The 22,801-nt window shown below is 37.8% G+C and overlaps 1 protein-coding gene across 1 annotated transcript; it reads right to left on the bottom strand.

Moving 5' to 3' along the window:
• Positions 1 to 659: 659 nt before the first annotated feature.
• Positions 660 to 3,705, bottom strand: LOC131080088 (peroxidase 42). The gene is made up of 3 exons (XM_058018185.2): positions 3,342 to 3,705; positions 2,809 to 3,163; positions 660 to 1,500 (listed from the first exon to the last, which is right to left on the bottom strand). The coding sequence occupies exons 1-3, from the start codon at positions 3,582 to 3,584 to the stop codon at positions 1,079 to 1,081; spliced, it is 1,020 nt and encodes a 339-aa protein (XP_057874168.1). The 5' UTR covers positions 3,585 to 3,705; the 3' UTR covers positions 660 to 1,078.
• Between the last annotated feature and the right edge of the window lie 19,096 nt (positions 3,706 to 22,801).

Genomic DNA, 22,801 nt, shown 5'->3' with positions numbered 1-22,801 from the left:
CAGGAGCATGTACCAATAATGATGATAGCTAACCTCGCTCACCCATAGATTCCAAACAATACATCGAATTTTGACAATTTTTCTCTTCTTCTCATGCAACTTAACTACTTATAGCTATTGTTTTAGCTTCTAGATAGTGTGATCTATTTTGCATACAAGGGTCAAAAAGTGGTCATTTCAAAGTGTCACCAAATACCTACTTAAAGATGCCCCAATAACCATGCACTACAACCACCTCAAAAATTATCAATATTTATGCACAAAAGCCCCAATAATAGTACACTATGGGTACCAATAAAGTTGCATAACTCCTCCACTTAAAAGTCTACAAATTCTAACTACCAAAAGTAAAAGTGGGTGGCTATTGGTACATGTGAAATTTATTAATGAGCTTTTAGTTATCATGTTTTTGGTTTATTTGAAGTTAGTAATTGGGGGATTGGGTGAGAAAAGAATGAACAATAATTGGAACATGGTCTGATACACTTCCCCTAATGAACCAAAACAAAACGGAAATTAACATAGATATACAAATTTCACCATAAAAATGAATCATATTGTATTTAATTTTAAACATTCTCTAAAAATGAGCCAAAACTAAATAATAATTGACATAAATATGCAAATTTCGCCATTATAAAAAACTTACAATCAAAGTGTAGTCTATTAAAGTGAGTTATATTGTATATAATTTAAAATACCCTCTGCAAATTTGACCCTTACAAAAACTTACAGTCAATATAAGATAATCCAGCAATGAATGCATGGTGACCCAACGTCGCTCTCATACACCACTTGTTCGCACTCATTCAAGGCACTTGTGACAGATACAAATACTTTTAGAAATGCTTCCACCTTATTTCTCCACTAAACATTAACGCAGTTTCATATCCCTTTAAAAGACACGGCCACACCTACACCTTTCAGAAAAAGAGGCTGAAAAATGCAGTGATGCGTGCACAGTGCAGAAGCACATTACATAAAACAGGTAAAAGCAAAAGACCATGATGCTATTCTGTCCACTCGGGTGGCCCAAGCCCAAAAGCACAGGACAGCTCACGGGTCTTCTAGTTTTTTTTCATCTCTGGTTAAGGTGAAGTTTATTAGCTCTGAAGCATTGCCTGCGGATTTCTCCACGAGTGCCTGTGAGAGGATTGTTCTCAGAAAGTATAGTAATGGCCTTGGAAAACTTCTTGAAGAAGTAGTCTTGCTTCTTGGCCATCTTCTTTACATATGGACTGGTTCTTGGATCTGCATAGAGCTGCTGGTCTACTATGAGAAGACCTTTGTTCTCCATGAGATTACGGTAGTAGTTGTTGTCTAGTTTCATGGGCGTCCCCCGGTCATTTCGAACATACTGCACGGCCTTGGGGTTGGGGATGGCGTCTGGGCATTTCTTCAGCATGTGTTCTACGTGCCCCGGGTCTAGCGTTTGGTCTACTTGGGGGTACAACCTGTGAACCAGTTTCACACAGTGTGTCCTGCCAACGCTGTGAGCACCTGTGAGAGTAGTAGTTTCAATTACCAGTTGTAAGATCTAGGTGTAAATAATATATTTTAAGTTTTGATTTGTTTAAATGGTTTATCTTAAATCACACATTTTATGTTTCTATTTGTTTAAGTGGTTCTTCTTAAATCATGCCGATAGATGGATATCAAATGTGTAAACAAATCAAAACTTTATGGATTCAAAAGAACCATTTAATGGAGTCAAAACTTTAAGTACAATTGATTAAATGTGTTTAAGTACAATTAAATAAATCTTAGAATACGTTGCTTAAGCTTGAAAGAGCCACCTTATAAGCAACTCATATCTTAGAATGTGTTGTTTAATAAGCCCAGCTGATTCAAATGGACAATCTAAACAAGTCAAAACTTAGAATGTGTTTGTTAAGGCAACCAATTTAACTGTCACCTAAAAGAATCTAAATTTAAATTTAGAGTGTGTTGTTTAAACCCCATTGATGAGCTACCTAAACAAGTCAAAACTTGTATTGTTTAAATCCAGCTGATTCAAATTAACCACCTAAACAACTCAAAGCTTAGAGCTTGTATTGTTTGAGCACATTTGTTTCAAATGAGCTACCTTAACAAGTCAAAACTTAGAATGTGTTGTTTAAGTCCAGCCGATAAAAATAAGCCACCTAGACATGTCAGATCTTGTAATTTGTTGTTTCAGTCCATCCAATTCAAATGAGCCACTTAAATAAATCAGATCTTAGAATGTGTTGTCTAAACTCACTGATTCAAATGAACAATCTAAAATGTGGTGTTAAAGTCCAACTAATTCAAATGAATAATCGATATAAGTCAACACTTAAGAGTGTGTTGTTTAAGTCCAGCCGATAAAAATAAGCCACCTAGACATGTCAGATCTTGTAATTTGTTGTTTCAGTCCATCCAATTCAAATGAGCCACTTAAATAAATCAGATCTTAGAATGTGTTGTCTAAACTCACTGATTCAAATGAACAATCTAAAATGTGGTGTTAAAGTCCAACTAATTCAAATGAATAATCGAAATAGTCATCGCTTAAGAGTGTGTTGTTTAAGTCCATCCGATTGAAATAAAAATAAAAATGAACCACCTAAACAAATCAAAACTTAGAATGTGCGTTTTACTTCCATTTGTTTCAAACAAACCACCTCCCATATAACTGAATCACCTAAACAAATCAAACCAAACATGTATTGTTTAAACCCAAATGAATCAAAATGAACAATCTAAACAAATCAAAATTTAAAATACTCAAAATAAACAATCTAAACAAATCAAAATTCAAAATACTCAAAATGTGCTATTTGATACCTAGCAAGGCAACGACACCCGGAGTATCGATGCCAATGGCCTGAAAGCGAGAAAGCACAGAGGAAATGGAGTCGTTGTGGTCAGGCAGATAAGCTTCTAACAAATCAGCCCGGCTCTTACGTCCATCCCTCCGGCCAGTCTTGAGGGGAATGAAAGGCCCGCCCAATGACACGATCCCATCTCTCGCCGACAAAACAAGAATGTCGGCGCACGAGACCACACCAGGACACTCCCTCTCCACCGCCTCTTTAATGGAGTCCAAATACCTAAAGTTGCGCAGACCGAAGCTCCGGTCCGTCTCCTTCTCCGACACGCTCTTCCTTGTCGAATCCAGCAGAAGAGATGCATCACAAGACTGCACATTGTACAAAACAAAACACCCAATTCATCAACATTACCAAAAACCAAAGAAAAAAATGCCCCAAATCGTAGTGCATTCATTCATTACATTGCACAAAACAAAACACCCAATTCATTACCATTACCCAAAAAGAAAAAAACCCCAAATCACATTGCACTGATTCATTTCATACCTGTACAGCACAGTCATGGAAGATGTTCCTCAACCAGGAGAAAGCTGTGTTCTTGTGGCGCTTGTAGAGCAAACGGACTTGCTCCTGAATGATCTCTTCCGCCTGTGGGCACGAGTCCCTGTAGTAATTCATCACAAGCCCTCCTCCATTAGAAACGCTCTCATTCCCCGCACTCACAAACCCACTCTGCAACTGTAAGCCCACCACAACACAAAGCACAACAATCCAAACACTACCCATCATGCCTTTCTTGCTTCGAGTGCTGTGAAAAACTTACTGAGCTCTACCCAGATTTATAACAAAGAAGCAGAAGAAGAAGCCGGCCCCACTAGCCACTTCATCCACTTTTGTGTTTAGCAAAACAAATCGTACCTTCACGGATGACTGCGATGAGCTCTGCAATCCGCCCGATGGAGGAATTGTGCAGGTTTTTTAAGCCTCGTGGGGGGTGTCAGGGCGCATCTTTAGTGCAATAATTGGGATTTGGGATCGTGACTCATACGTTTTGCCCTGTTTGAAAGCATTGGAGGAGGGCCGTCGATTTGGATCTTGATGATGGGTTCTTGGGCCAACACAGTTTCAGAGTCCAAATGTGTAGTAATTAAATAGGCAGCATAGCGGATTCCGTACATAGATGAAAGATAATAAAGACTTTTATTGATTGTAAGTAATTGCCTATTTTAAATGTCATTTGTATTGTTTATAGTGTATTAAGTAAATCATGTGCCAAAATTCAAAAACCAATGAGCTTGGAGGGAGGGGTATCGATGTGGTAGGGAGAGGATTTTTAGTTGAGCATGTTTTAATAGTTGTAAGTGTACTTGTTGATTTAGTGTTCATACTTGTTGAATTTGACAATATTGTATCAATAGTTGTGACTTCAAAGTTGTTATTGTTGATGATGACTACCCATAATTGAATGAAATATATCCCTATATCTAAAAAACAACAAATCATGTGATGTCACAGTTGCGCACCAATAAAGCATGACTTGGTGCACAAGTATCAGCATCACTTTTTTTTTAGTTGTTTTGGACACCTTGGCAAAAAGCATGCTGATGTGGCATCATATTTGATGATGCGGCCCCAAAACCATAGTTATAAGTAGGGGCCTTACCAAGTAATCTGCTATAAAAAATTGGGAGTGATTTGAAATTTTCATGTAGGATTTTGAGAAGCGCGAAGTTAGGGTGCTCAACTACTGGGTCCTCTCCCCTTGATAACGAAGAAATTCAGAGAATATTTTGGAATAGTGAATTTTTTTTTATTTAAGTTTTGATTTGGTTAGATTAGTAGATGAAGAGTCTAATTTGAACATGTGAGAGATTAAGGAGATGTGCATAATTGAGAGCGATGTTGTTTGAGTTGTTTAGTAGCAAAATGGAATTGATTGTCTCTTAATTAGTCAAGTAGGGAAATGTTTTGTGTTGTCTTGAGTGGTGATTATAGAGGTACATTGTTTGAGTCAGTAGGAAAATGCAATTGATTGTCTCCTAATCACTCGAATAGGGAAATGATTTCTATTGTCTTCAGTGGTGATTTGAGATTATTATTGAGGTACATTATTTGAGTTGCTTAGTGGGAAAAGGGAATTGATTTTCTCCTAATCACATGAATAGGGGAATTATTTCTATTGTCTTGAGCGGTGATTTGAGATGATCATAGAGGTGTTGTTTGTGTTGCTTAATAGGAAAAAGGAATTGATTTTCTCCTAACCACTTTCAATAGGGGAATGTTTTTTATTGTCTTCAGTGGTGATTTGAGATGATCATAGAGGTGTTGTTTGAGTTACTTAGTGTTACAAGTGTGGTTGTCGTTGCACCAAAAGATCAACCTGTTAATGCCCAATACAACCACTAGACTTATAAAATCCACAGGAGGCGGTTAAGCCATGTCACAAACCCGAGCACTGCACTGCACAACACAGGGAGAGCAAGGGCGCACACATTGCAACAATCCCCCCCAACACAAGCGAGGGGTTTGAACATGTGACCAAGCTCTGATATCACTTGTTACAATTGTGGTTGTCGTTGCACCAAAAGATCGACCTATCAATGCCTGATACATCCACTAGACTTATAGAATCCACAAGAGGCAATTAAGATATGTCACAAACCCGAGCGTTGTGTTGCTTAACACAAGGAGACCAAGGGCGCACACCTTGCAACACTTAGTAGGAAAATGGAATTGATTTTATCCTAATTGATTGAGTAGGGAAATGGTATCCATTATCTTGAGTGATGATTTGAGATGATCATAGAAGTGTTGTTTGTGTTTCTTAGCGAGAAAATGGAATTGATTGTTTTCTTATTAGTCAAGTGTAGGAATGGTCTGTGTTGTCTTGAGTGGTAATTTGAGATGATCTTAGAGGTACATTGTTTGAGTTGCTTAGTAGGAAAAGGGAATTGATACAAGTCTCTTGATCACTTGAGTAGGGGAATGATATTTATTGTCTTGAGTTGTGATCTGAGATGATCATAGAGGTGCATTGTTTGAGTTGCTTAGTGGGAAAAGGGAATTGATTGTCTCTTAGTTACTAGAATAGGGGAGTTATTTCTATTGTTTTGGATGGTGATTTGAGATGATGTTTGTGTTGCTTAGAAGGAAAATAAAATTGATTGTCTCCTAATCAGTTGAATAGGGGAATTATTTTTATTGTCATGAGTGCTAATTTGAGATGATCATAAAGTTGTTGTTTGAGTTGATTATTAGAAAATGGAATTGAATTTCTCCTAACTTATTTAAGGAAATGATTTCTATTATCTTGAATGGCGATTTGAGATGATCACAGATGTCTTGTTTTTGTTTCTTAGTAGCAAAATGAAATTGATTGTCTCCTAAATTTAATGGGGGAATGATTTGTATTGTCTTTAGTGGTGATTTGACATGATCATAGAGGTGTTGTTTGATTTTCTTAGTAGAAAAATGGAATTGATTGTCTCCTATTTAATCAAGTATGATAATGATTTATATTGTCCTAAGTTTTGATTTGAAATTGTTAGAGAGGTGTTGTTTGAGTTGCTTAGCGGGAAAGTGAAATTGATTGTCTCCTAATTAGTCGAGTAGGGGAATGATTTCTATTGTCTTAATTGATGATTTGAGATTATCATAGAGGCATTTCTTGAGTTGCTTAGTAGGAAAATGGAATTGATTATCTCCTAATCAGTTGAATAGGAGAATGAATTTCATTTGTCTCGAGTGGTGATTTGAGATGATCATAGAGATGTTGTTTGCATTTCTTAGTAGGAACATGGGATTTATTAACTTCTAATTAGTCAAGTAAAGAAATGATTTCTATTGTCTTCAATGGTGATTTGGGATGGTCAAAGGGGTGTTTCTTGAGTTGCTTAGTTGGAAAATGGAATTGAGTGTCTCCTAATCAATCAAGTAGAAGAATTATTTTTATTGTCTTGATTGGTGATTTGAGATGATGATGAATAGAATATTGAGAAGTAATTGAAAATTGGAGTCAGATGGAGGCAATGTAAAGAGTAAGCTCCACAAAATGATAGAAAAATAAAATTGATAAAGGGGAAGAAAGTGTCTAACCACTTGCTCATTATTTTTGTATAAACATGATATTATATTCTATATACACATTGTATTGATATTTTGTTCAGTTTTATACATGTTTACTAAGATTATACATCATAAATTATTTATTATGACTCCGCTTTTCTGGATCTCTGAATTCTGGTCTCCATAGCTTTTTTGCTTCTCTCCTTTTGTGATAGGTTTGCATGTAGGTGATCTTTGGGAGCTATAGAGTTTATTTTTCCTCAACTCCAATATGGTATCAGAGCTCCAGATTTGCATGCCCCTATTCTCTTCATGAGAGATTTTGGGCCTTGTTCTTCAGATCTATGTATTCGGGGGTTTGTGCAATTGCTTTTTTTTTCATTTCTGGGGGTATCTGATTTTTTTGGTACACTTTGGTGCCAAAAGGACCTCACGGTTAGATTCAGGAGGCTGATTGGATGAATTTTGATATATAATTTGCCTATTTTCGGTGATAGGGGCATCTGGGGCATGATTTTTTGTTAGCACATTTTTTGAGGCATGGAAATCTGTATGACTGTACCTGCAAATGCGTCAGAAAATTTTCATCACCCTTTTTATGCCCTAAAAAAGGGTTTTTTTTTTCTTTTGGCCGTAACTTGGTCATATGGAGGCATTTTTCGACAAATCTTATATCATCAGAAAACTCTTTCCGAGCTCTATCCAAATCTAGAGGTTTAAAATTTTTATTTTTCTTTTTTGGTGGTGTTTTTTGTTGTCAAAGCCAGAGGTTCCTTTTTGCACTTTGGTAGACATCACTTGAGCATCCGAACTCCATTTTTCAAAAATTTTATATCGTTGGAAAGCTTGCTCTGTGTTCTTTCCATTCATATGAGTTTTATTTCCATATTTTGTTCTAGGTATACTTTATTCAGTTTTTTCTTTTCAGCACTCTGGTGAATATTTTGGATGTTTCAGGTCTTGGGATCTCTTTCTTTGAGTAGGATGTGTCATTTTTTGTTGTTCTTTCTATTTATAGTCTTATGTCTCTTCTGATCATTGTAGCATTTTATTTATGCAAACGCACTGAGATAAAGTGCCATCATGCATTGTAATGTCATGGAAATGGGGACAAGGCAACAACAAAGTTCAATGTTAATAAGTTAGTTTCAACCATAAAAACAAAACAAAGAACTAAAAACCATTCCAAACATATCAAAAGAGATTTGAAAAAGCATGAAAGAAGTTTAACAAAATAAAAGAAAGGAGAAGAGCCTCCCTAAGATGCTTCCATGATGCCTTTTGATGCTTCTCCCTTGTTTCTCCCCTCTCCAAGTCTCAAATGAGTGTAGCTCTCAGCTTTTAGCACTAGCCATGGATGTCATATGGAGATTCAAGATGGTTGAATATGATAAGCAAATGCTATGCAAGTGTAGATAGTGATGCTATGAAAAAGCTCTATGCTAATACCAGTATAACAACAATACTCTAATGCTTCCTCCTTTGCTTAAGGAGAAGGGTTCTATTTATAGAAGAAATGGGGAAATGAAGGGTTAAGATTGAGCAATCTTTACAAGGGTTAGGATTGAAACATATTCAATCCATGTGAGACTTTCAACCCAATCCCATGTTGACAAGTGTCACCATGAGGAGGCTTGAGAGGAGAGATAAGGAGCATTAAATGCTTGAGGGGACATGATGGTTACCCTAGTCAAAGAAATAAATGCTTTGAAGAGACACATGGGTTACATGAGGGTTAAGTTAGGGGTCAAAGTCCTTAACCATGGGTGCAAATGGAATTAACCATTAATGGTCATGTAAGAGCCATAAGTGGTTTGGAAGACTTTAGAGGTTAATTTGTTGAACACACAAAGCATTAATTGCTTTTCAAAGACTTTGGAGTCTTTGAGAAGTGACTCCAATTTGCTTAGGAATGTGACAATATTTAGGGAATGGATTAGGTTAATTAGGAAGGGTTTAGAAGAATCTAGAAGGGGTTTAGGCATGCAAGTGGATTTTGTAGGAAAATGCAAGTGGGAGGAATTTTGGTATTTTCAATTAAAATAAAACCATTTATTTCAATTAAATGGTGTAAATTGTATTTGGATAAATATTTAAATAAATATTAATTTATTTACATGAGAAAAAGAAGATAAAACATTAAATGCTTGAAGACTTTGAGGGAAACCATTAAAGGCTTAAGAAGACTCTAGAAGGAAGCCATTAAGTTTGAAGACTTTAAGGGAAACCATTAAAGGTTTGAGAAGACTCTAGAAGGAAGCCATTAAGTTTGAAGACTTTAAGGGAAACCATTAAAGGTTTCAAGTGGGTGAGGATAAATAGGATTTTAAATAAATAATTTTTTTATTTAAAATAGTTGTGCAACTTGCATTTGTAGGAAAATGCAAGTGGGTGGAGGATAAAGGTGATTTAAATAAATGATTTATTTAAAATAGTTGTGCAACTTGCATTTGTAGGAAAATACAAGTGGGTGGAGGATAAAGGTGATTTAAATAAATGTTAATTTATTTAAATGTGAGAGGTGGGATTTTGGGGGATTTAAATAAATATTAATTTATTTAAATGTGAGAGAATATTTAATTAAATAAATATGATTTATTTATTTAATTAATGCTCTTAATTTGTTAAGTGAATTAAATCAAATAAATTGAATAATTTATTTAATTAATAGGAGAAGAGGGTTAAGATGAATTAATTAAATATATTAATTTAATTAATTATTAATTGATGGTTAAATAATCAAATAAATATTAAATATTCATTTAATTAAGTGGACAGATTTATGTGACTACATTTGCCCCTCTTTGAGACGGTGCGGTTTTATCGCGTCGTTTCAAAGAAAGAAAAATAGGTGTGAAGAAATATGCCCCATAAATGTTAATTTAGTGGGTGGTATTGGTTTGCCCCTCTTTGAGATGGTGCGGTTTTATCACTTCGTTTCAAAGAAAGAAAAATAGGTGTGAAGAAATATGCCCCATAAATGTTAATTTAGTGGGTGGTATGCCCTCTCGAGAGATGGGCTGAAAAATTTTAAATAATCGAACGATCTCTCAAAAAAGAACGAGAAGTGGAGGGGAAGTAGAATAGAAGAAATTAGCAATAACGATGAAAGAATGGAAGAAAACGGAGTGAAATAGAGAAACACCAAGCCAATGAGTACCTTTAGGTCATGCAAGAGATACAGAGCAGATGTAGTGTGTGGTTTAGATTGATGCTATATAATTGATCAAAATTGGTTGGACAATCTGGTACAATTGGTTAAATTGCCCCGGTCGAGTCAAAGCATGACAGTTGATGTTAGTTGGTCGCTTGGACAGGATAAAGTCTGAGTAAGTGAATCAAAGTGACCTGATGTGACTTGGACAATTGATATAATTGCCCGATGAAGTCAAGGTATATGAAGCAAAATTCTCGTTGAGACGTAGACAATTGATGTAATTGTCCGTTGGATTTGTGTTTGATTGGTTGATCAATTGATAGTGTGTGCGTGTGATGGATAGTTGTGGAGAATCATAGCAGCCCCGTTGAGACTAGGTCATTATGATAAATGCCTGATGTAGTCTAGGATTATCATGATCGATTACCTGTTGAGACCCAAAGATACTTGATCAGAGTATCTGTTGATAGTCTAGGTGTGTGGGAGTCGATGTATCTGTGTAGACAAAGTAACTGGCTTAATTTTGTGGATGAGCGAGGATGGGAAGCGATGAAGGGATTAGGATGATGTTGATGATCAAGATAGGGAGGGTGAGGGGGGATTCAATGTTAGATAGAAGATATGGAGGACTAGGACCGAGTCCTATGGAAGAAGATGAAAAAATAGAGTATGCATTATTATGACTATGTATGCATGATATGCAACTATTATGAATGTATGGATGGGTGGAATGCAACGAAATGCAATATATATAGATGAGATGAGATGATGATTCATAGTGCTCTATTTTCATCATTGAGCTTTAAAATGTTGTAAGAAAATACAAGCAACTTGACATAAAGATTCAAGATGACCAGAGTATTTCTTACATGGATTTGATATAGCAAGTTAATACAAGCAACTTGATATAATGGATCAAGTTGACCTGAGTATTGTTTATGGAATAGACAAGGATTATCTCCTTTCATGCATGACTTGGATCGTCCTCCTTGATCTTAGGTTGATCATATCCTGAGACAAGTGCATACCGTAATAAGAGATAAAACCTTTATCCAGTTTGGATGAGGTAGGAGGAACCAAAGAAAGAGCATTGTACCTGCAAACAAACAGTATATACATAAAGAATAAAGAATATGGATCCTTGGTAATGGTTCATGCTCATATGGTCGAGGTATACGCTATAGTCAGCAAGCTGTAGTGATCTATGACTGTATTTTTGCCTATGATCATGTAGCTTAGTGAACTTTCCACGTAGACACCATTAGTACATGCCCCAAAACTTCATCGAAATAATGCGCCAAAGATACACAAACAATGTTGTAGGAACCTGATATAAATAACTAGCCCATAAATCAACCAAGTATTTGATAGCGTAAACAAAATTTTCTTGTCAAAGAAAATTTCATCTTGTCTTTGTTTTGGTAAGGAAGGATGCATCCTTGTTGAAGACAGTTTTGAGTGTTGATGTTAATTGTGTGGTCGATTGATAAGTGGTCATTTTGTGGAGTATATCACAATGTTTGTTTGGTATCTGCGCGGATGAGTATGTACAATGTGTTGCCATGTTTTTGATTGATTTTTGATGTTTTCTGATGTTTTTGGATTTTGTTGATTTTATTTCCAATGTTTTTGATATTTTGGTGATTTTTTTGAATGTTTTTGGATTTTGTGAGACAGTTTTGAATGAAGAACTCCACGAATCACAAGTAATGCAGAAATCCACTTCCATCAATAGGTTAAGGGCATTGCCCCCAGTATAGGAATGAAAAAGCGGGATGTAAGACACATGAAGTACTATCTCTTTCTTGCAGATCAATAACCAGCCATGGTGTGGACGGATGGATGTGTGTGTAATGAATGTGATCACAACAAGCCTGAAGGATAATGGAGCCATAGCCTTTATGAGTGGCGCCTGTTTGCTAGGTTTTTGCCATCGTACTTACCCAAGGTGCCACCGGAGTGGTTGTTCACCGTTTGGATGCATGATTTTTCTTTACTTTTTTGATGTTTTTATATTTTCTTCAGGACATTTATCTAAATGTTTTGGGATTGTTTTTCTGGTATGTATGAGAGTCTGATACTCTGTATAGCTTTACGTATAAAACCGTTTGAGGTGCATGCTGTTGATCGGATCTGTTAATGGTTCTCCTTCTGAAGTAGCCAACTGATATGCCCCGGACCCAAATACAGCAGTGACAACATATGGACCCAGCCAATTTGATTCAAACTTTCCTTGATGTTCTTGTTTGGTTGGTTACGAGGATTTTCTCGAAGAACAAGATCACCTACCTCGAATGTATGAGGTCTAACTCGATGATTATAGCTTCTGCTCATGCGCTGTTGATAGGCTTTGAGGTGGTTGTATGCAGCTTGTCGCTTCTCATCAAGTAGCTCCAAGTCCTGAAGACGGGATACTCTTTATGCTTCATCATCGATGAGATTGTGCAAGGAAACCCGTAGTGATGGGATCTTGACTTCAATAGGTAAGATAGTTTTTGCACCATAAACCAATGAGTAGGGAGTTGCGCCTATAGGGGTTCGAATGCTAGTTCGATATGCCCATAGTGTTGGATTCAATTGAACGTGCCAATCACGATCGGCATCATTGACTATCTTCTTTAGGATCCTCAATATGGTTTTATTCGATGCTTCGGCCTGACCATTGCCTTGTGGGTAATAGGGAGTGGAAAAGTGGTGTTGGATGTGAAATTTCTCATAGAGTTCACGAACATCTTGATTTTTGAAAGGAAGTCCGTTATCTGTGATGATGGACATGGGTACACCATACCGGTAGATGATGTAATTGAGGATGAATGAGGCAATCTGTTTGCCGGTAACTTGGGTAAGTGGAACAGCTTCAATCCACTTTGTGAAATATTCGGTGGCGGTAATAATGAATTTATGGCCATTAGATGAAGATGGATGGATTTTACCCACAAGGTCAAGGCCCCATTGACAAAAAGGCCATGGTGTTGGTGTTGTGATTGGTTGCAGTTCTTGTGCTGGTGCATGTATTAGGTCTCCATGAATTTGACATTTCTTACACTTCCTGACAAAATAGTAGGAGTCTTTTTCCATAGATGGCCAATAGTATCCATTGCGCAGGAGTTTCTTGGCTAGTGACAGACCGCTTGCATGAGTTCCACAAATTCCTTTATGTACTTCTTCTAAGGCCTTTGTTATCTCATCTTGTTCCAGACATCGAAGGAGAGTACCATCAAGACTGCATCGGTATAGGGTCTCGGCAATAATGGTATATCAAGCAGTTTGGCGAATGAAGGTTTTACGTTGGTTATTCGATTGGTTGGGAGGAAGGGTGTGATCATGGAGATAGGTGTAGAATTCACTGTACCATGAGGATTCAGAACCGACAAGGCGACATATCATCTCAGATTTGGGGATATCATAAGCAGGGATCCAAAGCTATTCTACCAAGAACTCGTAGAGTGTTGAATTCTGTGGAAGATCTAGGAGAGATGCAATAGTAGCCATAGCGTCAGCAGCTCGATTCTGATCTCTTGGTATCTGCTCAAAGGTAATTGTAGTAAATGATGCCTTTAGATTGTCCACCATTTGCTTATATGGCATGAGTTTATCATCCTTGGTCTGATATTCATCAGTTGCTTGTCGAATGACCAGTTGTGAGTCGCCATATACTTGTAGTTCTTGTAATTTCCATTGTACGGCGAGCCTGAGTCCTGTGATCAAGGCCTCATACTCTGCTATGTTGTTAGTGCATGGAAATGTGAGCCTGTAAGACTTCGGGATGCTGTCACCTTGAGGTGTGATAAACAGAATGCCTGCCCCCGAGCCATGCCTAGTGTACGAACCATCAAAGTATAGTTTCCATGTTTGTGCTGTTGTGATCATGAATATCTCTTCATCTGGAAAATTGGAAATGAGAGGATGATCACCTATGAGTGGTGCATTGGCCAACTGATCTGCAATAACTTGTCCTTTGATAGCCTTACGGTCCACATACTTGATGTCAAATGCACTTAGAATCATCACCCATTTGGCCAAGCGGCCTGTCAATGCTGCTTTGCTGAGTAAATAATTGAGTGGATCAATCTTTGCAATGAGTTGTACTTGTGTGTTAACAGATAGTGCCTTAGTTTAGTGGCTACCAAGATTACTGCTAGGCAAGCTCACTCAATAGGTGTGTAATTGAGTTCATAGCCAACCAGTGTGCGAGAGATGTAGTAAACAACGCACTCTTTCCCTTTTGCATTGTGTTGAGCCAATAACACTCCCAATGCTATAGTAGTAGCTGAAATATAGAGTAACAATGGTCTACTTGGATCTAGTGGGATCAGCAATGGTGGATTCATGAGATAGTCTTTAAGCGTCTGAAATGCTTGCTGACATCGGGCATCCCATTGAAAGTGGATGTTCTTGTGTAATAGGTGTGTAAAAGGATGACACTTATCCCCAGTTGTGCAATGAATCTTCGGATGGATTGTAGCCGTCCTTGTAATGTCCTTAGTTGACTAATGTTCTTTGGTGGTGGCATCTCCAGGATTGCTTTTACCTTTGTTGGGTCGACCTCAATACCTTTGCTTGAGACAATGTATCCTAGAAGCTTCTCGGAGGTTACTCCAAAGACACATTTCTTTGGGTTGAGTCGAACATGGTATTGTTCCAGTCTATCAAATATTTTATCTAATATGTCGAGATGACCTCCTCTAGTGAGTGACTTTGCTAGTAAGTCATCAACATAATCTTCCATCATAGTATGCATCATGTCATGGAAGATGGTGGTCATTGCTCTTTGATAGGTCGCTCCTTCATTCTTTAGACTGAAAGGCATTACATTCCAGCAATATGTGCCCCATGGACATGTGAAGACTGTCTTATGTTGATCCTCTGGTGTGATTTTTATCTGATTGTACCCTGAAAATCCATCCATGAGTGAAAGCATGGCATGTCCTGCTGTCAGATCTACTATGATATCAATATTTGGTAGGGGGAGGTCATCCTTAGGACATGCCTTATTCAGATCTCTGAAGTCAGTACAAATGCGGATGCCCCCTTTTGGTTTGCCAACAGGCACAATATTGGAGATCCATTATGCATAATCAATTGGTCTAATGAAACCAACATCTAGGAGTTTCTTGAGTTCTATTTTGACTAGCACTGCAATTTGAGGATGCATCTTATGAAGCTTTTGCTTGACAGGTTTGGCGCCTTCTGCTACGGTGAGGTGATGCATGACTAAATCAGGATCAAGCCCAGGCATGTCTGCATATGACCATGCAAAATTGATCTAACGCTTTTGAAAGAACTCTACAAATTTAGGTTGTTCCTCTGGGGTGAGAAGAGATGCCAGATGTATGAGGTGAGGATTTTCAGGAGTCCCCACATTGTATTCTTTGGTTTCCTCGATGAGAATCGTTAATCATTCCTGCTGTATACTAGTAGGGAGAATGTCAAACCCTTCATCCTCAGGCGCCTCAGAGAGGTTTTCACCATTGGATATGCTCTTTCTTTTTACTTTTGTTGAATCAAACAGTGCCACGGTGTGGTTTTCACTGGAAGATCCATGTTTTATTGTTATATTTTTGCAACTAAAAGGTTTGGCATCCGCCCCGAAGTATGCTGTGCTATTGAGTTCTATGGCGAATCTAGCTTTGTGATCCCCACTTGGTAGGTTATCCCGTAATTCCAAAAAGTCAATGATGGCCTCATCGTTTTGGAAGAGGTCAAGACATGGTGGATTTGGTTGGTTCCATTCAATGAGTTCAGGATGGATAATGGGCATTACTTCATTGATTAGGTTAAGTTCATTAGATGTATCGGTGAGGGTTAAGACATTGTGGTGAAGGTCGTTGATGGTACTCTCCCTGTCAGAATTAGGCGTAGGATGAGACGTAGGGTCTGTGGAAAATGTTTCCAGCTCAGGAATCCAAGAGGTCTTTATCTGTGCTTCTCCGTAAACAGGGATGTCTTTGCAGGGTGGAGGTAGTGATGTGTCTTCCTCATCTGAAGTATTAAGCTGGACAGAATCAAATTCCCACTCATGTGAGTCGGTCTCTAAGTCACTTTCCAGTATCCGATTACTATACCATACTGGAATATCCTTTGAGTTAAACACTGTAGGTGTGATTGGTTGATGTACCTCACAGATGATTGGGGTTGTAGGAAGGATTATGGGGAGCAATGAATCCGATATAGGGAGTATTGGTAGTGTTGAGTCTACCACTTCTACTGGAATTGCCAGTGTTGTCGATACTGCTGAGATTTCTGATATAGTTGCTACTGCTAATGGTGCTATTGATGTTATTGTTGTTGCTGATGGGATCACTGGTTTGATTGGTGGGATGATTGGCATTGTAGATGGTTTTGCTGGGATCTGTAGCTTCAATGAGGCAGTTGTGATGTTCTGGGGTGCTACTTTTATAATCAAAGGCGACCTCTTTGTAGTGGGTTGATATAGCGGTTTGCTGGGTTTCCCTTTGAATCTAAGCTTAGGAAAGATCTCCTTTTGAAAGCCTAAGCCTGCATTGTCTTTGGGTTGTAATTCTGAAAGCAGGGGCTCATGTCGCCCTTGTTTACAATACCCCAAAGAACTTTGACCATCATATCCCATTCTTTGCATAATGAGAAGACCTTTGCCATATTGATCTGTGGGAAGCTGAGCTTGCAGAATATCGGTAGTGATAGGATCCTTATATATCCATTCTGCTACGTCTTCATCTTTGGCTTCCTCTTCTTGACTCTTTCCAAGGATGAAAGGTGTTAATGCACATGTTGGTTTAACCAATGTCGTTTGAAGTACTTGTTGAGGTTTGCCATGTGTTTTAGGAGAAGTAGGCATTTGTCCAACACAAAGGAGTTGGCTTAGATTGTATTCTCCCGGACCTTCCTCTGCAATTTTCATCTTAAGCTTCTCTTGCTTGGGTATAATAGTGTTTGAACTAGTGAGGGAAGCTGGACTTATGTATGATGTGGAGGAGATGGCTTCTCTATTATTGGGAACGGTAATCTCTGGTTGATGACTTATGTTATGACAATATGCAAAAGGGTTTGCATCACCCAGGATTGTGATTTCTACTCAATTATGTGGGAACTTGATACATTGATGGTAAGTGGATGGAATGGCTTGCATGGCGTGTATCCAAGGTCTTCCCAACAATAAATTGTATGGCAGAGGAAGGTCCAGAACCTGACATATGATGTGCTTCACCACTGGGCCCACTCGGATTGGTAGTACCATAGCTCCTTTGGATGAACGCTCTGCATCATCATAAGCTTTGATTGTGATCTTCTTGCAAATATCCACAGATTCAATGGCATATCCCAAAGCTATGACTAGTTGCAGTGTACAAATATTCAGGCCTGCTCCATTGTCGATCAAGACTCGCTTGATCCTGTGCTGGTTGATAAACCCTTCAATATGGAGTGAGACATTATGAGGTTGCTGGAAGGATGTGTTGTCACTTTCAGAGAAAGTGAGACAAGGTGATGATCTTAGATTTCCAACCATGGCTTGGAACTGATCTATGTTCAAATTTGCAGGGACTGACGCCTCTTGGAGAGCTTGATCCAAGATTGTTTTATGAGACGGAGATAGATGCAATAGCTCTAAAATGGATATAAGCGCAGACATTTTGTCTAATTGTTCCACAGGATTGTACTGCTTTGGTATGGATGTGGTATCTTGTGGAGTTGCTTTTATGGTAACCTTGCCGCGACGTGTAACAACATTGCAATTGGAATTGGGATTTTTGATGGTTATAGTTGCAATTTGTTCACTGGCATCATACAAGTGATTTACAGTATAATTATACACAGCCTGCATATAATCCGTGGTATCAGTGCCTCTCCTGGAAGTGGAAGGACCCCTTTGATCTTGTGATGGAAGTGGATTTTTGAACATCAAATGATCATTATTTGTTGTTTTTGGGTCATGTCCTTCTATTTCAATTTATCCTCGATCAATAAGATCCTGAATGAGATCTTTCAATCGGTGACAATTACTTGTCTTGTGTCCTCTCCCTTGGTGGAAATCACAGTGTTCAGTATCTCTCCACCATGCAGGTTTGACCTGAGGTTCATAGTTTGATGTTTTAGGTAGAGTGACCAAATTTTGAGAAATGAGTTGTCGCAATACTTTTTCGATGGGTTCCCCTAAGGGAGTGTATGTTCATTTTTGTTTTTGCTGATGAGGTCTAGGTTCATAGTGAGATGTGATGCAACCTTGATTTGCAGGAACATTTGTGTTATTCTAAGGTGGAGGATTCTGTCCTGCAAATCGAACCACAGGTTGTGCACTTTTGATAGTCCTGGCATCCACAACCCCATCGTTGACGATATTCTTGTTTTTGTTCCAGAAGCTTGGTTTATCACTATTGAAGCGTGGGTGAGGACCATTCTTTGGTTCATTATAGATTTTGATAAGTCCTTTCTTGATGAGGGCCCGCTCACATTTCAAACCCTTGGTGATCATGTCATTAAAAAAGTCTGTGTCTTTGACATCCAGGTGAAATTCCATTTCTTCGTTTAAGTTGGAAATGAATATTTCCACTAGTTCTCGTTTAGGTAACTGAAGAGAACGTCTGCTAGACATTTGATGCCATCATTGCAGGAATACTAAGAATAGTTCACCTGGTTTTTGTTTAGTGTTGCACAGATCAACCATGGTGATGTCGCGTTCAATGTTATGAGAGTAATGAGCTAGGAACTTCTAGATGAGTTCCTCAAATGTTCTAATGCCACCTGGTAGGTAGGAAAACCATGATGTGGTTGTTCCTCCCAAGCTTTGGGGAAAAAGGTGCATTAGGTATGTGTCTTCATATGCCACTTTGAGACAAGCGGAATGAAATTCTCTGACATGATCACAAGGATCTCCCTTTCCTCTATATTTTTTGAATTTGGGTGTTTCGAATCCTCGTGGAAAGGGTGGCATATAAAGATTCCTATCAAAAGGATAGGGACAGATGTCATTGAGTGAGAATTGGTTAGTCTTGACACCACTATGAAGTTGTTGGGCGAGATTCTTGATTGTTGCCGCAACTTCTCCATTTCATTTGGAGGAGGAGGTGGTGGGTTACCTCGAGGAATGTTATATCTGATGGGATCTCTACCTCTTTCCTCTTCATGGCGACTTTGTCATTCTGATGCTTATCTTAATTGGGCAAGATCAAAGTTAGAGGGGAGTTTTGCTCCTTCTTGAGCGAGCTTTAAAAAGTGAGCATCCGCATTGCTCCTGATTATTTCATCAAAAAGTCTGTTAAAGAGAGGGTTATGCTAGGCCCTTTCTATTGTTGCAGGAGTAGGAGTACTTGGGTTTTTGTCATTTGCATTTCCTCCAAGTGCTTCTTGGAATTCATTGAGATTTTCCTCCTCTTCTTCTTCAATTTCTATTTCTCGTTGTCTTGACTGTGATCGGGTTTGAGCCATTTTGTTTATAAGCTTTTGTTGAAGTTGGGTAAAAATGATGATGAGTTGTTGATGAAATGAAAGATTGATGGTTGGTGAAGTGTTTTGCATATGGATCTCTAACACTTTTAAGGTAGATGTAACCGAAATTCCTTCTTTGAATTGCTTGTTTGTTTTTTATAAGGTTTGATGTGATAAGGTGTAGAGAAATCTGAGATGTGTTATAGATTTAACTATCTAGTAATGAGAGGATTCACTCATGAACTAGTTTTAACCTACATAGATGTGTCTCTTAGGATGAGCTTATCCTAGATGTAGAAACAATCTAAAAAAGTGATATGATGTGTTTGATTCAAGCAATATCTAAAAAGAGAACTTGGGACAAGAACCTCTTAATGTTTTGAGAGTTGGAATGGATTGATGATGAAGTGATGATGTATGAGTGAGATAATTGATGAAATGTTTTAACTTCAATAAAATCTTTGTGTCACAAATGGAACAAACTCTACCTCTTCCCTTTCGGGTGTTGGTGGTATTTCTCGAGCTATGTTGTATGTGATGCAAACATTTGGGAAGAAATTGGGATTAATCTTGCCTCCTTGGTTTTTGTGATAACTCAAAGCTCTATATTGCATAAAAGCTCCACGGTTCAATGACTCTGAATCAAATTTGTTTGTTTTGCCTTGAAGGTAGAGACACATGTGACGTAGAAAAACTCTATGGGAGACAAATATTTGTCTATTTAGATAGAAGAATTTCCTCCTTTTGATCAAAGCCTTTGAGCTCAATGGTCTTCTTTTCAAGTTGATATTCTGACGACGATTCTTCTTTCTCAAGATGTGAAGAATGGTCATAAAGTTTGATTCTTTTCTTTTTTTGTTTTTGATCTTTTGGTTGTTTTTGAAAGATGCTTGGTTGGATGAACACTTGTGTTGATTTTTGGATTTTTATGATGTTTCTTTGACAAGAAAACAAAGCAAGCACACAAACACAAGAATGTTGCCTTAGAGGCACAAATGAGTATGGGTCTAGATCAACCCAATCCTTGGACTTTTTATGACCCTTTCCTTTAAGTGTATTTTAGGTGTTTTCTTTCCAAAAGCCTGAAGTCGGCTCAATTTGTACTTGGTCTTGACTAACACAAAAACACTTCAAACATTTTGTATCCCTAAGGTCCAATGGCCAGTTGTGATAAATTTAGCCCACATCTTGATATTTCTTTGACTTTGGTACTACATACCTTATGAATCCTGTTGTGGCAGGTAAGGATGTGATATACTAAGTCTTGCATGAGTATAACAAATAGATGATCCCTATGATGGGGGAGTCACCACTTTTATCAAGCCACAAGTGACCTTTCAAAAAGCTATGTTTCTACTCAAGGAAATATGTATGGTGAGTATCTTGGGAGAAAAACCATCTATGCTCTTGCACTAAATTATATCTCAAATATTCTCAATCAATAGAACGGGTGGGCTACTACTTAAAGGTGTTTAGTCATTTTTGATGTCTTTGGACATAAGTTCATTCTGCAGTGACTCACTTAAGAGCCTTGTCACTTGTGGTGGGGCCCATTTGTCCTTTCGGCAAGCTACACTGTAGGAACAACTATAACCAAGGCTACAACTTTCGCTCTCACCTGATTTTTATAGCGGCTCGAAAGATTTACCGTGCGAGGTCGTTCCCAAGAGTGATGTGTCTCTTGGCAGACCTCTCTTAAAAAGATAAAAATTTGAGTGTTACTAACACTTTTCTCTTGCACCTAGGACCACGAAAGCCAAAGGAGAGGCTAGTGTGTGTTAGAAGTAGGACCACTCGACAAACTTTGCACAAGCGTGCTAAACACAAAATATACTTGTTCTTTTTAACTCATCATTTGCAATGTGATCTAACTATTTGGAGATGTTGCTCCAATAGTCATGGTGTTCTTTTTATCCTTCAATGGCAAAATGTGTTGTAATCTAGATATTGGAAATCCTGGTCAACTGAATTAAGAGCACGTTTTGCTTGAAGTAAATCGATTTGAGAACAACTTTGACAAATTGGGGATTCTTTTTAACTTGCACAAAATGAAGTGTTGATTGTGAATTTTAGTTTGATGCAAGAAATAAAATTTGCCTTGTTGATTTTAAGCACCAAAAGAATTTGTTCCTAACTTTGCAAAAAAATAATTTTGTGTGTTTGTTTTTGTGATTCTTTTTAACTTTGAACAAGTGTGATTCTTTTTTAGAGCTCCAAATGAAAGATGTGGTTCTTTTTAAAACTCCAAATGAAAGTGTAGTTTGATTTTAACCCAAAAGGAAAATGAATTTATTTTATCCTAACTTGAAAGACAAAGTTAGCAATATGAACAAATTTATTTCCTAAGCTAAAATTGCTAAAAAATTAAAAAAAAAAAAATCCTATTGTAGGGGTTAGTTAAAACCTGCATAAAAGATAATTAGCTAGAAAAATCCGCATGTTTTGGTGGGCTTCTACAAGCTTAAAAATATTGGTTTTCGGTTACAAGGAATTTTCTTACAACTCTCTATTACAATAGCTCTACTCTGTGTGAAAACAGAAGCACTATTTAACACGAAAGAGCAACAGTATAGACAATAGTGCTAAAGTATCAATTTGCGAAGGCGCTAAACTGAGAACAAAAGCACAAGAGAATGACTTGTGTGTCAATTAAAACATTCAAAAGTTAGTAGTATTCAAAATGATTGCTCTTTGATTCATGTCGGGTTCACCAAATGATGTCATAGAAATGAGGACAAGGCAACAACAAAGTTCAATGTTAATAAGTTAGTTTCAACCATAAAAACAAAACAAAGAACTAAAAACCATTCCAAACATATCAAAAGAGATTTGAAAAAGCATGAAAGAAGTTTAACAAAATAAAAGAAAGGAGAAGAGCCTCCCTAAGATGCTTACATGATGCCTTTTGATGCTTCTCCCTTGTTTCTCCCCTCTCCAAGTCCCAAATGAGTGTAGCTCTCGGCTTTTAGCACTAGCCATGGATGCCATATGGAGATTCAAGATGGTTGAATGTGATAAGCAAATGCTATGCAAGTGTAGATAGTGATGCTATGAAAAAGCTCTATGCTAATACCAGTATAAAAACAATACTCTAATGCTTCCTCCTTTGCTTGAGGAGAAGGGTTCTATTTATAGAAGAAATGGGGAAATGAAGGGTTAAGATTGAGCAATCTTAACAAGGGTTAGGATTGAAAGATATTCAATCCATGTGAGACTTTCAACCCAATCCCATGTTGACAAGTGTCACCATGAGGAGGCTTGAGAGGAGAGATAAGGAGCATTAAATGCTTGAGGGGACATGATGGTTACCCTAGTCAAAGAAATAAATGCTTTGAAGAGACACATGGGTTACATGAGGGTTAAGTTAGGGGCCAAAGTCCTT

This window comes from Cryptomeria japonica, chromosome 9, assembly GCF_030272615.1.
Source record: "Cryptomeria japonica chromosome 9, Sugi_1.0, whole genome shotgun sequence".
Classification (NCBI taxonomy): domain Eukaryota; kingdom Viridiplantae; phylum Streptophyta; class Pinopsida; order Cupressales; family Cupressaceae; genus Cryptomeria; species Cryptomeria japonica.
Note: the sequence above shows the minus strand (reverse complement) of the source record. Positions and strands in the feature narration are given on the sequence as shown.